Source organism: Silurus aristotelis (assembly GCF_946808225.1).
Source record: "Silurus aristotelis genome assembly, chromosome: 24".
NCBI lineage: Eukaryota > Metazoa > Chordata > Actinopteri > Siluriformes > Siluridae > Silurus > Silurus aristotelis.
The window spans coordinates 4,366,092-4,380,015 of record NC_139597.1 but is presented as its reverse complement, the minus strand read 5'-3'; the positions used below and the strand labels follow the sequence as shown (position 1 = coordinate 4,380,015).

Here is a 13,924-nt window from a genome sequence, read left to right as displayed (position 1 = left end):
GCAAAGATCAATAACGCCTTTAATACACTTGTGCACCTGCAGGTGCATCTATTGCTCCCAAACTTACCGCTTGCTGCTACCGTTTAGCCTCAGAGCCCTGGCCTTTTCCTTTCTCTTTCCCTCCTTTCCTTCTTCCCTCCTTTCTTAATCTCTACAAACCCCCCTGCAAATTAAACCTGTTACTCCAGAGTGCAGTTATGGAGTTTGTTGGATGACACAAGAGTTCATAAGTTAAACCTTTTGGGGATTGTACATGGCGGCCTCACCCCCATGACTGATTAACCACACACACACACACACACACACACACACACACACACACACACACACACACACACACACACACACACACACACACACACACACACACACACACACACACCTGCCACCCAACAGCATCCAGAAATCCCCATTCAACTCGCAATCAGTTAGCTCTGCAAGGATGGCAGTCATAAAGTAGTGTTTACAAATAGATTCCTCACCTCACTTTTATGTGTAGTGTGTGTGCATGTGTGTGCATGTGTGTGCATGTGTGTGTGTGTCAGGCCTACCCCTGGAGTTCCACTCCTGATGTCCATTTCTCCAAGTGGAACATGCCTTACACTTAAAGACACACCGCTGCTCACCTGTACGTAGGGATCTGCACACAAATATACCCACGACCCCCCCCACACACAAACACACTTCAAACAGGAAAGCAGGCTCTTACAGTAAAAAAAAACACACACAAAACACAATAAGGGTACGGCTTAATGCGCTGAAAAGAGAAGGAGCACAAGCGAGGCACGTGCCAGAGCCGGTAATGCCATGTCTTCGTCATGGCTGGAGTTCCATAATCCTTCTGCAAATACTGATAGAATTGCAGCTACACAAACCCGCAGCAGCACCTGTCTACCTGTAGCGTGCCAGGTGTATACACACACGCCCTAGTGCAAACACACTTTAAAAGAAGCAAGGCCTCCATGCGTTCTCCATGTGCGCGCATGTATGTGTTTGCGTTTGTGGCAGATTTTAGCGACACATTTACACCGCGTCATGCTTCCAAACGAAGATCAGAACCGATCTGCCGCAGATCCTTCCCTTCCCTTGTCTTTGATTCCGTGTTTATCTGCGGACACGTGAACAATATACAATAGGGAACGCCGAGCTCGCCATCGAAACGACCCGGTGACCTGGCGTTCGGGTGAACAAATTTTTTTTTTTACGTTAATCATAAACCCAGAACTCTTTCATCTCCATTAATATGTCTAGTTCATAACTCCATAAAAAGGTGTTTTCTTTCAGACAAGTGATGGCTCACTGTAGCCTTTTTACGACTGCCTGGCTACGGTTAAGGGCCCCTTGTTGTTGCACGCGCTTCATAGCAGATGAGAAGCATGCCGGCCTGAGTTCAAAGCGAGCGCTGATTGGGTCAGGACCACTCCCTTACACCACACACACACACACACACACACACACACACACACACACACACACACACACACACCGTAAAGACATTGCGGCTCAAGGCCAGCCAACGTCCGACCCACCTGTCAATTAGTGCTCAAATTTCCCCTTCTCTATCTCTTTTTTCCCTCCAACATGCTCACACTGCTCGGGCCAACGGTTCTCTCCTAGGTTTTTTCCCACCTTCTTTTGTTACACTTGCTTTTTTTTTTTTTTTTTTTTTTAGTTTTATTAAAAGGCAATCAAGTTGTTGTTGGTCCCGAATGCAAACATGGCAATCTGTGATCAGATAAAGAGCAGAGATAACGTGGGCTGAATGTGTCCATCTATAATTATGCACAAAAAAAAAAAAAAAAAAAAAAAGAAACACATGGAAAAATAAAAAAAGCGCTCTTTGTGCACGCAGGCACACGCCAGCACACACACGCACACACACGCACACACACACACACACACACACACACACACTGCTGTCTATCAGCGTTCCATATCCACCCCTGCACTGGGCAGGTGTTGCACAGCAGGCTATATGATACACTCTTTACCTGTGCACTGATAATGCTGGGGAATGCCCAAGCTCCAGACTTGAAGCCCAGGTTCATAGTCTCCTCTCTCCTCTATCAAACTGTTCCATTCCTCATCTGGCAGAGGTTCCAGACTCTCAGATGCTCCTCTTTCCAGCAACAAGAGCTGCACACGGGATAGAGAACCAAGCTCTCCGGAGTCACATCCGACTGTTAGAGCGGCCAAACCAGGACTCAAATCTGTAACAGAGAACAGAGATTTTAAAAGTTACTGAATTTAACAGACAAGAGCAGATTTAATAGATATAGGATACACTCTTTACACTCTTTAAGTTTTTCTAATGTGGTCTTTGGATTTGTTAAAGAAATCACGTGCCACTATTGTGTATGTTTTTATTAATGTTGTCCTGCCACCCTAAAATCTATACACACACATACATATACAATATATTATATATATATATATATATATATATATATATATATATATATATATATATATATATATATATATATATATACCTGACTTTCCCAGCCATATGTGGGTTGTTTTCTTTTTAAAAAATGGTTATCGCAAAGCTGAAGGCACACAATTTTATAGGATGTCTTTTTGATGCAACATGAAATGACATGAAATTCTCTCTTCCTCAACCCAATCCTGTTCCAGCATGACAAAACTGCTGTGCAAAAAAAAACCATCTCCATTAAGAGCTGGTTTTGTGCTATGCTTTACATGGGTTGGAGTGGAAGATTTCCTGCTATAGAGCTTTGACTTCATCCCTATTGAATACCTTTGCGATAAATTAGAATGCTGAGCGAACCCCAGACCTACTCACCTCACCTAAATCAGTACTTGATTTTACTCTTGTGCCTGAATGAGCACAAATGTCCACAAGCACACTCCAAAATTTAGTGGAACATCTTCCCAGAAGAGTGGAGGGAAATGTAAGAGCAAATTGGGCCTAAATGTGGAATGCGATTCTCAAAAATCACATATACTTGTGACCAGGTGTCTGCAAACATTTGGCAATATAGTGTATATAATTATGTATGTACTGTATATACTGTATACACAGTATACAGAACTGTTGATATCTTATGAAAATATTTATATTAATATAATTTTCAACTAATCCTTAATCCTGTATTTCTGAAAATGCAACAGATGTAATATTATATTATAATATTTTAATATAATCAATATCTTCCTCAAGATCCTTACTAATGGCTTATTTAATATATAACTGTAACTACTACTAATTTTTTTGTTTTCACAAATAAATAGCACAAACTTTTAGACTGAGAGAAAGAAATCACAGGACTGTATAGGATATGCATCGAAGAATAAAATATTGAATACTGTAGAAAACTATACTGTATTGTGAGGAATACAGCAGTACATTGTGTGGATATAAAACCCACTAAAAATATTTATTGATTTGAGCAGTACAATGCCCTTAAGGCTTGCAAGGAAGATTACGCAAATGTGAACTAATTCCGTATATTGTTTTGTTTGTTTTAATTTTTTCTGTGACTGTTACATGCTGTAAAGGATAGGTTAATACTTGTGCTCCTGTATAATCACACCTGAGCTCATTATAATACATCTTCATGGAAACTATTTATTTTCACTAAACACATTTAACAAATATTTTCATATTTTTCTTTAAAGGTGTAAAAAAATTTACAAGTTTCTATCTAACAGTCTTGCCCTGAGGTGCGATGGTGATCTTCTCGCTCATGCAAATCACCTGTCTTCTCTTTTTCAGGGTGTGGCCTGTCAATCAAACCCAGCCTCAGCACACAAGAGTGTCGCTCTGCCCGGGAAGGGATTAGTGTGATTGACTTTTTCACCTCAGGCTACTGTTTTCACCTCGTTTAGGTTGAAAGCGCATATGTGTGTGTGTGTGTGTGTGTGTGTGTGTGTGTTTTGGCACGTGTGTGTGTGCAAACAGTATCGCAGTGTGAGGAAAAGAAAGAGCGTGATGATGCTCACTTTCAGTTCAGTCAATATAAACCCTTAATTACATGCTATTGTATAATAAATGACAGCAAATAATTTATGGGAAAATCTTTTTTAGATGGTGAGAATGTGTAATGGTCATGTTGATAGTGAGGAAAAACATCATGTGCAAAGATTAGTGTTCCAGATGTGCTCATAATGCCCAAAGAGACAGATATAAATAACAAAAAATCTAAATAATAATTCAATATCAATTAGAAATAAATGTACTTATTTTATAATGAAGCTGCTGCATTTTTTTAATTTTTGGCAAGTGGATCAGCTGACCAGTCATTTCAAGACATTTTCAATGGGTTTTTTGTATAAAAATAGAAAAATAATCTCTTTAAAAAAAATGCTTCTTGGTAAATTACATCAAAGAACAAAAATCTATGCTAATTTTATAGAGTAAGCATAGCATATTCAATGTGTCACTATAGTAAACAAAAAGGTTCACCATGGACTCTTCAATGGTTCGTTTTATTATTAAGAGGTCTTAGCTTATTAAAAGTGTCTACCTGGAAATCTACAGAGATTGTAGCTTAATTTTCATTGAAAACTAGAGAAAAAGAGAGATTGCAATGAAACTAGCAGGGTGGTCAGAAGGTCATGTCATGGGGTCAGGTTTGTTAAGTCAGTTAAACACCGTCTAACACCTTGTTAGGGATCAGGAGGAAATCCTAAGGGAGAAACCTTCCAGTCCAGGTAAAACCCTGCTTCATGATTCACTAACCAAAGTCACACACTCTTGAACAAACACAATCTGGGGATTTCTCTTTGGTTGAGGATTAGAGTTGGAACAACAAACAGATTTAAGACACTGTTAGCATTCGGCTGTGTAACTAGCATAATGACTGAAGCAGATGATAGTAATGAGTTCTAAACAAAAGCATGGCACTGTAGGCTATGATTCTTATCAAAAGCTCAAATGTGTTACAAAGGAAACAGATTTTACTCGTCCATTGAATACTAATAGTTCTACTTTCTTACATGATACTGTAATTTGATTTGTTTTTTATTTGAAGATCCCTTTTTGAAAGATTGCTTTACTACTTTGTCTTTTATTTTTAATTGACTTGTTCGTTTTATTTTGCCATGTTGAAAAGGCTGTTGTGTTGATCTTGATTAATGTAGTGTTGAGGTGTACAATTTGAATTGTATTATAGGAAATAAAATAAAACCTCACAAATAAACCATTTCTAGCTTTTCACTAACGTGTCTTGGTGTCGAGGATTTGTGCATCTTTGAGGCCTACGTACAATATGAGTAAAATACTGAAGTACTGTTCAAATCAGATACTCTCAACAGCATTTGATCAAAATCCCTGCACACCTAAACATCATTTAGTTGTAATTAATGGGCATTCCGTGCCATAAGGATGGGTTTCTTCTTGAGTGTGGTTCCTATCAAGGTTTCTTCCTTATGCCATCTCAGGGAGTTTTTCCCTCATTAGGGACAAACTTACACTTATAAAGAGCAATCCCATTCATTCTTCCTTAACACATAATCTGTGTATAGCTGCTTTGGCAGTAAGGTATCTATACTTTTACTCAAGTATGATTTTCAGATATTCTTGACATCCCTGTCTGTGGGATAAATTAGCCCAAAAGTGATAGGTTATGTGAAGCTGTAAACCTTGAAGAAGTCTATCAATGATATTAATATTAGTCTTTAAAATGTAATTAGGGGTGTAATGGTTGGAATTGGTTTACTTGTAGGCTAAGTGTAGGTGTGTCAATGGTTTGGATGCATCGACTTGTGCTAATAAGATAACGGTGTCTCTATGGCTTAGTGAAGTCTCCCAGTTGTAGGTGAGGTGATAGTGTAAGGTGTGATTATGGTTGAAATAATTCTACCTCTAGTAAATGAGATTATGATATAGATCAATTTACCTGTGGTAGGCAAGTAGAAGTTAGGCAAGGTCTAGGTACGTATATAGTGTAAATACATCTACCAGTGGTAGGTGGGATGAAGGGGGAATTATGGTTTACATATTTCTACCTCTAGTAAATGAGGTGTAGATCAATGCAACTGTGGTAGGCAAGTTGATGGTTGGTGGGGTTAAGGTGTGTATATGGTTTAAATAATTCTGCCTCTAGTAAATGAGGTGATGGTGTAGATCAATGAACCTGTGGTAGGAAAGTAGAAGGTATGTGAGGTAAAGGTCTATATATTGGTTAGAAAAGTGTACCTGTATTAAATTCTTGCATAATAAGGTTTTGGAGAAATCTACTAGATGTAGGCAAGTTATAAGAATCACCTTACAGTAGGTGTCCTCATGATGACCATGCTTACCTGTGGTTACTGAGGTGCTATCAATGTTGCTACAGTCAGCATGATCCAAGGACTGACAGGACACACTCCGAGGTGCTGCAGCATCCAGCTTAGCAAACATGTCAGACTGAGAACAGCTTACTGGGGAACTGAGAGATGCTCTTGACCCATGGCTGCCTGAAACAACCCAAATCAAAACATCAATTGACCCTGCTTCTGTTCATGTGTGCATAATGTTGATATTAGTGTATCCTGAAGTGCAGCTTTATTGGGGAACATTAACTGCCACTTTAATAAACACATAATAATAAACAATTGCTTCGCCTGTAGATGTACATTGAAAACCAAATTTCTCTTTCCCCAATTTTTCTATATCAAACCCCACCACTTAAATGCACAATATAGAACATTGATGATTCCATCCTACTATTGTTGCCAAATTGGCGGTCATCTTTAGCGAACTGCTCTTCAAGACCCTTACAGTCTGCTAGTTGTTTGCTAGTGAGGGCTATCTGACTTGTGTGTGCATGTCTCCCTTTATGTATGTAGCATGTTTGTGTATGAGCTATAGCGGGTCAGTGGGTCATTGTGGATAGACCCATGGATATCCATACAATGTTTCCTCTTTTACTCTGTCTCTTCTTCTGTCTTTCGTGCTGGCCACACAGTGTGGCTGTCAGGGTCAGCGTGTGTGGCAGGGGGATTCAGAGCGATGGGGGTCCCTCTCATTGTCAAGGACAGTTACACGCTGGAGGGGACACTGAAAGAGGTCACAGCAGGGTCGATCGCTGACTGCCGGCCCATGGCATTGGGAAAGATGGAGAGAGACCAGGAGTGACACAAAGCCCATAGAGTCTGCCTTGAAGAGGATACACACTATCACACAAACTGAACACCCAGACACTAACCCTCCCACACATACACACACACACAGGGGTGGCAAGAGAGAAAAAGGTCATACACTTCACCCTCCAGGCATGGACACTCATGCCTTCCCGATTTTGACTGCTGCTCTTTTTTATTTAGCAATACCTTACATTACAATTTTTCATTTTAAGTTATGTCATTATACATATTGCACTTTTAAAATTATAACTACTTCATCAATTGTTGATAAAAGACGAACATGTCACCGGGCTACAAGTGACCATTCTTTCAACTCCAAAAAAAAAAAAAAAAAAAAAAAAAACTGACACAAAGAACAGTGGACGGCCTGGTCTGAAAGGGGCGAATTCCCATCACAAGTTCTCAATTGTCCTGCTCTTTCAGAAAGTCCCAGACTCGAGTCAGACATCAACGGGGCTGGCTCTTTATCCTGATCGGGAATGGTAAATTAGTGTGAGGAGGGCATCTGAGAGGTACGCCAATAGCTTGACACTCGCACTCTGTTCTCCCGTCAGCAGGGTGGCGGTCAGTGTGGATTTATGACTGCTTGCTCCACACGATCCTCTTTTCAACCAGAGAAGAAAAAGCGAGCGAGAGAAGGGGAAAAAGGCAGAAAGGAGGGAATGTCGAGAATGGGGCTCGAAAAGATGTATAAGGGGCCGTGGCTACCTCTTTTAGACCCCCTCCCCTTCCCTGCCCTTGCAAACGTTCCTATTGTAGTGGACTGGCTGCTTTGATTCAAACTGGGGATTCAAATAGTACCAGCTCAAGTCTTCTTTAAGAAAATCCCTCAAACACACAATTTTCATAAAGGACAAAAAAGAAAAGCCCTCCCCATGATAGTTGTGACATGGTGATAGCGGACAAAACCGTGATGTAGCACTGCATTGAGCGATCTTTCTCGCTTTTGTGAACGAATGCTTAGTTACGCTTGGCACAATCCACCCCTGAGTGGGGCTATGAATACACACAAGTCCAGCAGAGGATCAAGACATACAGGTTCACAATGGCACAGTAAGAAAGTCATATATGTAGGGACAGTGCTGGTTAAGCTAAGAAAGCTTACCTCTCCGGGGTGTGATCGGAGGTAGTATGGGCCAGCGGCAGGTTTTCCATTCCGAGAGAACATCCAGTGGAGAAGCAGATGCAAGTATAGACTGAGACTCGAGATTTGCAGTGCAAGGGCTTGAAACTTCATCAACATCTGTGGGCTGGTTAGGGTTTGGGGTTCTCTTTACTACAGGGTCCTCAATCTGAATAATTGGAGTTTCCTTTAAGTTGCTAAGATGTTTGGTATACGGAAGTTCTTGGCTAAGAGATCTTTGGAGAGATTTGGAAAGAGTAGAGGTTGGGGAGGAGCAGGAGGCGAAGACTGCTCCATCAAGAGAGCTGAAGCAAAGATCAGACAAGGATGAAGCGCAGGCTGATAGGTCTTCACTGTTGAGATCTTCACCACCCACGTATTCTTCATCAGAGTCATCAATCTGATTTACTTGAAGTAGTAAAAAAAAAATATTCAAGTCTTACTACTTGTTCATGGTTTAGATTGACAGAATAGGTATACTTTTGCACTAAAGCACTTTTGCACCTTTCTGAGATCCAAATTGTTTCTTTCAAAGTCCAAGAACCTCCCAATACCTTAGGGGAATGTACATTTGTGGCATTTAGCAGACACCCTTATCCAGACAGACTTACATTTATCTTTTTCATCCACGATTCATGGCCTTGAATAGGGGCCCAGGAGTGGCAGCATTATGTGGTAACTCCAATGCCTCAGCCACAAAGCTACCACCTCCCTCAAAATGTTTAAATAATGGAAATAATGGAAATAATGTTTAAATAGATTAAATTCTACAAACGTGATTCCATTAACAAAATAGGTGGAATCCTCTGGTGCGTAAAGATCTACTTTTGTAAGTCATTTAAAAATGATACTACTATTACTTTTTAACCTGTTTTTAACAACCATAAAGAAAAAATCAGTGATATTCTAATAAGAAGTGAATAGTAGTGATCGATCTAGAGGTAGTTAAAGAGGAAGTACCTGAAGGTGAATTGGAAATGCTAGTGTTTAGGTTGGTGCTGTAGCTGAACTGACTGGATGGTGGACGACTCAGGTCCGAAAGAGAATCTGGGGTCCTGGGTGTCATTGGTGTCAGGGGGGTCACAGGACTTGATGGGGTGCCAGGAGTCATTGTTATTGGTGCCACTGCTTCACCTTCAGGTTCTGCATAGTCTTTCTGTTCTATTTGTGGGGAAATGTTCCCAGTCAACGTAACGTCTCTATGACTTATGTCTTCCTGTTTAATTGGGGTGTGTTCTGAGTTTGCGGAGGGAACTTGAAAAGACAGGAACACATCTGGGTTTGTCTCGGAATAGACCGACAGTGCTGGAGAGATCGCAGGGTCTGGAGAGGTGATGCTTGGATGTGGAGATGCTGGCACACTGCGAAAGATCATAGAGAAGTGCCTTAGGGAGTTCTGCTTTCTCTGAGTTTCTGAAAAGACAGAAATACACCAATAAGTCATTTGATAATGAACGGATAAGCTCTAAAATCTGGCTCTGGACCAAAAACAGTTATAATTGCAGAACAGGAAGCAAAGGTGCTAGAGTTTCTCCAAAGAAATGCTGCAAGCAGAATAGAGGGGGGGGGGAGAAATCAGACTCAGACTCCAGCTGTCTCGTGTGGAGATGGACCACTTGGCCGTCCTACAGGCTGTCCGGCACAAGACATCTCACACACACACACACACACACACACACACACACACACACACACACACACACACACACACACACACACACACACACACACACCGCCTTAATGAAAGGCATTGTTGAGAATGCACAAAGAGAGGTCCTGAATAATTATCATGGGGGTCCTTGGCGAGGGTCAGGCAGAAAGCTTATTCATCATCATTTCCAGTGAAAAGGGAGAGGGATGAGGCCGGGGCACTGACATTTTCTCTTCGTCACTCTGCTGAGACACAGAGCAAACAGCCTTTTGCCTGCTGGGAGCCCCCTACCCTCCAGATTCATCCTGGACACCCCTCTGAAAATGCTCCTGCCTTTCCAGGAGCAGCTGTCTAGTTCCCAACTTAGTATGCAGAGGCTCTAAGATATGGTAATGACCACTTGTGATCACTATATGAAGGAACTCATTCTCATAATTGGGCGCCCCAACAAACTAATTATGGGCCGAGTGACAGCGGGAGCAAACAAATGAGCTTTCAGTTGGGATTTTCTGATGCCGCAGAGGGATTTTACATGTCCGGATATGATAAATACATGCTATCAAACAGCACATTGGTGGTTTTGCATTGATTCCTTTGATTTTTTTTTACTGTTATTGTCATTTTGTCCTACTCATAAATATGACTAGTGGATCATGCAATGCTCTAAGTTTACAAATGAGGGCCTCATCTTTGTAGAACAGCAACACAAAATGTACACATGCTCTAGTCACACTGACAAGAATAAAAGCAAAACGTGTGATCGATGGATGGATGGATGAATTAATGGATGGATGGATGGATGGAAGGATGGATGGATGGATAAATTGCTGGAGTCCACATTTCTGCAGTGCCCTATGCACAATACTCTTGGCTTCTCCATCTGCTCGAGTCACACACAACAAGTGTGAGTGCCTCTATGTGTGTGAACGACATGTGTCACAGCTCCCTTTTACAGCCCTCCCTGCTGCACACACACACACACACACACACACACACACACACACACACACACACACACACACACACACATACACACACTCCTTGGGGAGCTGAAGGCAGGTCGAGGTCGATTGTGAAGGCCTCCAAGCACCATATGGCTGTATAATTAGTTTTGGCCCGTGGTGTTGAGCAATGCCCGCTCTCTGCTCTCTCGCCAGCTTGCACTCAAACACACAGTCCCGCAGGCTTCTTATGGCCAAGGCTATACAAATACCTTTACATCATTACTCTGGGCCTGGGTGAGGTCCTGAACATAATGGCCAACATGTACTCTACATTGTATTTGTATGATGGACATTTTATTTATATATATATATATATATATATATATATATATATATATATATATATATATATATATATATATATATATATACAGTGAGGAAAATAAGTATTTGAACACCCTGCTATTTTGCAAGTTCTCCCACTTAGAAATCATGGAGGGGTCTGAAATTGTCATCGTAGGTGCATGTCCACTGTGAGAGACATAATATAAAAAAAAAAAAAATCCAGAAATCACAATGTATGATTTTTTTACTATTTATTTGTATGATACAGCTGCAAATAAGTATTTGGACACCTGAGAAAGTCAATGTTAATATTTGGTACAGTAGCCTTTGTTTGCAATTACAGAGGTCAAACGTTTCCTGTAGTTTTTCACCAGGTTTGCACACACTGCAGGAGGGATTTTGGCCCACTCCTCCACACAGATCCTCTCTAGATCAGTCAGGTTTCTGGCCTGTCGCTGAGAAACACGGAGTTTGAGCTCCCTCCAAAGATTCTCTATTGGGTTTAGGTCTGGAGACTGGCTAGGCCATGCCAGAACCTTGATATGCTTCTTACAAAGCCACTCCTTGGTTATCCTGGCTGTGTGCTTCAGGTCATTGTCATGTTGGAAGACCCAGCCTCGACCCATCTTCAATGCTCGAACTGAGGGAAGGAGGTTGTTCCCCAAAATATCGCAATACATGGCCTCGGTCATCCTCTCCTTAATACAGTGCAGTCGCCCTGTTCCATGTGCAGAAAAACACCCCCAAAGCATGATGCTACCACCCCCATGCTTTACAGTAGGGATGGTGTTCTTGGGATGGTACTCATCATTTTTCTTCCTCCTAACACGTTTAGTGGAATTATGACCCAAAAGTTCTATTTTGGTCTCATCTGACCACATGACTTTCTCCCATGACTCCTCTGGATCATCCAAATGGTCATTGGCAAACTAAAGACGTGCCTGGACATGTGCTGGTTTAAGCAGGGGAACCTTCCGTGCCATGCATGATTTCAAACCATGACGTCTTAGTGTATTACCAACAGTAACCTTGGAAACGGTGGTCCCAGCTCTTTTCAGGTCATTGACCAGCTCCTCCGGTGTAGTTCTGGGCTGATTTCTCACCTTTCTTAGGATCATTGAGACCCCACGAGGTGAGATCTTGCATGGAGCCCCAGTCAGAGGGAGATTGACAGTCATGTTTAGCTTCTTCCATTTTCTAATGATTGCTCCAACAGTGGACCTTTTTTCACCAAGCTGCTTGGCAATTTCCCCATAGCCCTTTCCAGCCTTGTGGAGGTGTACAGTTTTGTCTCTAGTGTCTTTGGACAGCTCTTTGGTCTTGGCCATGTTAGTAGTTGGATTCTTACTGATTGTATGGGGTGGACAGGTGTCTTTATGCAGCTAACGACCTCGAACAGGTGCATCTAATTTAGGATAATAAATGTAGTGAAGGTGGACATTTTAAAGGCAGACTAACAGGTCTTTGAGGGTCAAAATTGTAGCTGATAGACAGGTGTTCAAATACTTATTTGCAGCTGTATCATACAAATAAATAGTTTAAAAATCATATATTGTGATTTCTGGATTATTTTTTTTTTAGATTATGTCTCTCACAGTGGACATGCAGCTACGATGACAATTTCAGACCCCTCCATGACTTCTAAGTGGGAGAACTTGCAAAATAGCAGAGTGTTGAAATACTTATTTTTCTCACTATATATATTGTGTATATATATATATATATATATATATATATATATATATATATATATATATATATATATATATATATATATATATACTGTATATATTGTATGTATATATTGTATATATGTGTTGACACCATATACAGTAGAGGCATATAAAAATATTTAATTTCCAGTTCGTCACAATGATTAGTACAATCATTGTAACCTCATATTCAAAAATTCAATTTTTTTCATTTATTTCTAATACATTTAATGTTATGGAAAATGATCATGTCCATGAAATAAATTCCTTCCGATGTTTATTTATAGTTTTTCACAAAAGTGAGTACACCCCTCACAATGCTATAGAGATGAAACGTGGATATATTTTAGAGTAGTCAATGTGCATTATTGTCAAAATATCTTACAACATTAGGGTTGCACAAGCCAGTGCACTCTTAGATTGGGAGGGTTGCGTTAGGAAGGGCATCCAGCGTAAAACATGTGCCAAATCAAATATGCGGATGATGAATCAAAACAGATGGAGAGGACAGGGGGGTATGGAGACGGATTATCCGCTGTGGCGACCCCAAAAAGGAGAAGCCGAAAGAAGAAGAATATCTGGCAACATAAGTGAGTACACCCCCAGTGATAACAGCTTTATGTTGCTTAACCATGTAAAGCCAAATATCCTATTCATCATGTCTTATACATTTACAGTTGCGCCATTTAGCAGACGCCCTTGTCCAGAGTGACATACAAAAGTGCTCTAAAAATGAATAAATCTAGAGTGGAACGCTAATGTTCATGTTTTTGTCTGTTTGACAGGACCATACAAATTTGTCAAATTGTGTTTTCTGTATTAGAGCAGTTAAATTTTGGTGCTTTAAGTAAATTTCTCCCATACTGACAACTGGATGTTTAACATGGCACCTCATGGCAAAGAACTCTGAGGATTTGAGAGTTAGAAATGTTGTTCTCCACAAAGATGGCTATAAGAAGCACCATAAGCTTCCTCACCTCACCTACTTCAGTACCAGACTTTAGTACAAACTTTATGGTGGAATGAGCAAAAATCTCCACAAGATCTGATGTAACAT

At 40.7% G+C, this 13,924-nt stretch overlaps 1 protein-coding gene across 2 annotated transcripts in view; it reads right to left on the bottom strand.

Annotated features, from left to right (window-relative positions):
• Positions 1 to 13,924, bottom strand: part of LOC310718869 (uncharacterized protein) — a 61,961-nt gene that overhangs the window by 33,842 nt on the left and 14,195 nt on the right. For both annotated transcript variants that reach the window (XM_083527946.1, XM_083527947.1), the window contains exons 4-8: positions 9,176 to 9,628; positions 8,198 to 8,623; positions 6,268 to 6,423; positions 1,992 to 2,210; positions 552 to 640 (exon numbers count right to left, since the gene is read on the bottom strand). In XM_083527946.1, the coding sequence (XP_083384072.1) occupies positions 552 to 640; positions 1,992 to 2,210; positions 6,268 to 6,423; positions 8,198 to 8,623; positions 9,176 to 9,628 (1,343 nt within the window). The remainder of the gene's footprint in view (positions 1 to 551; positions 641 to 1,991; positions 2,211 to 6,267; positions 6,424 to 8,197; positions 8,624 to 9,175; positions 9,629 to 13,924) is intronic.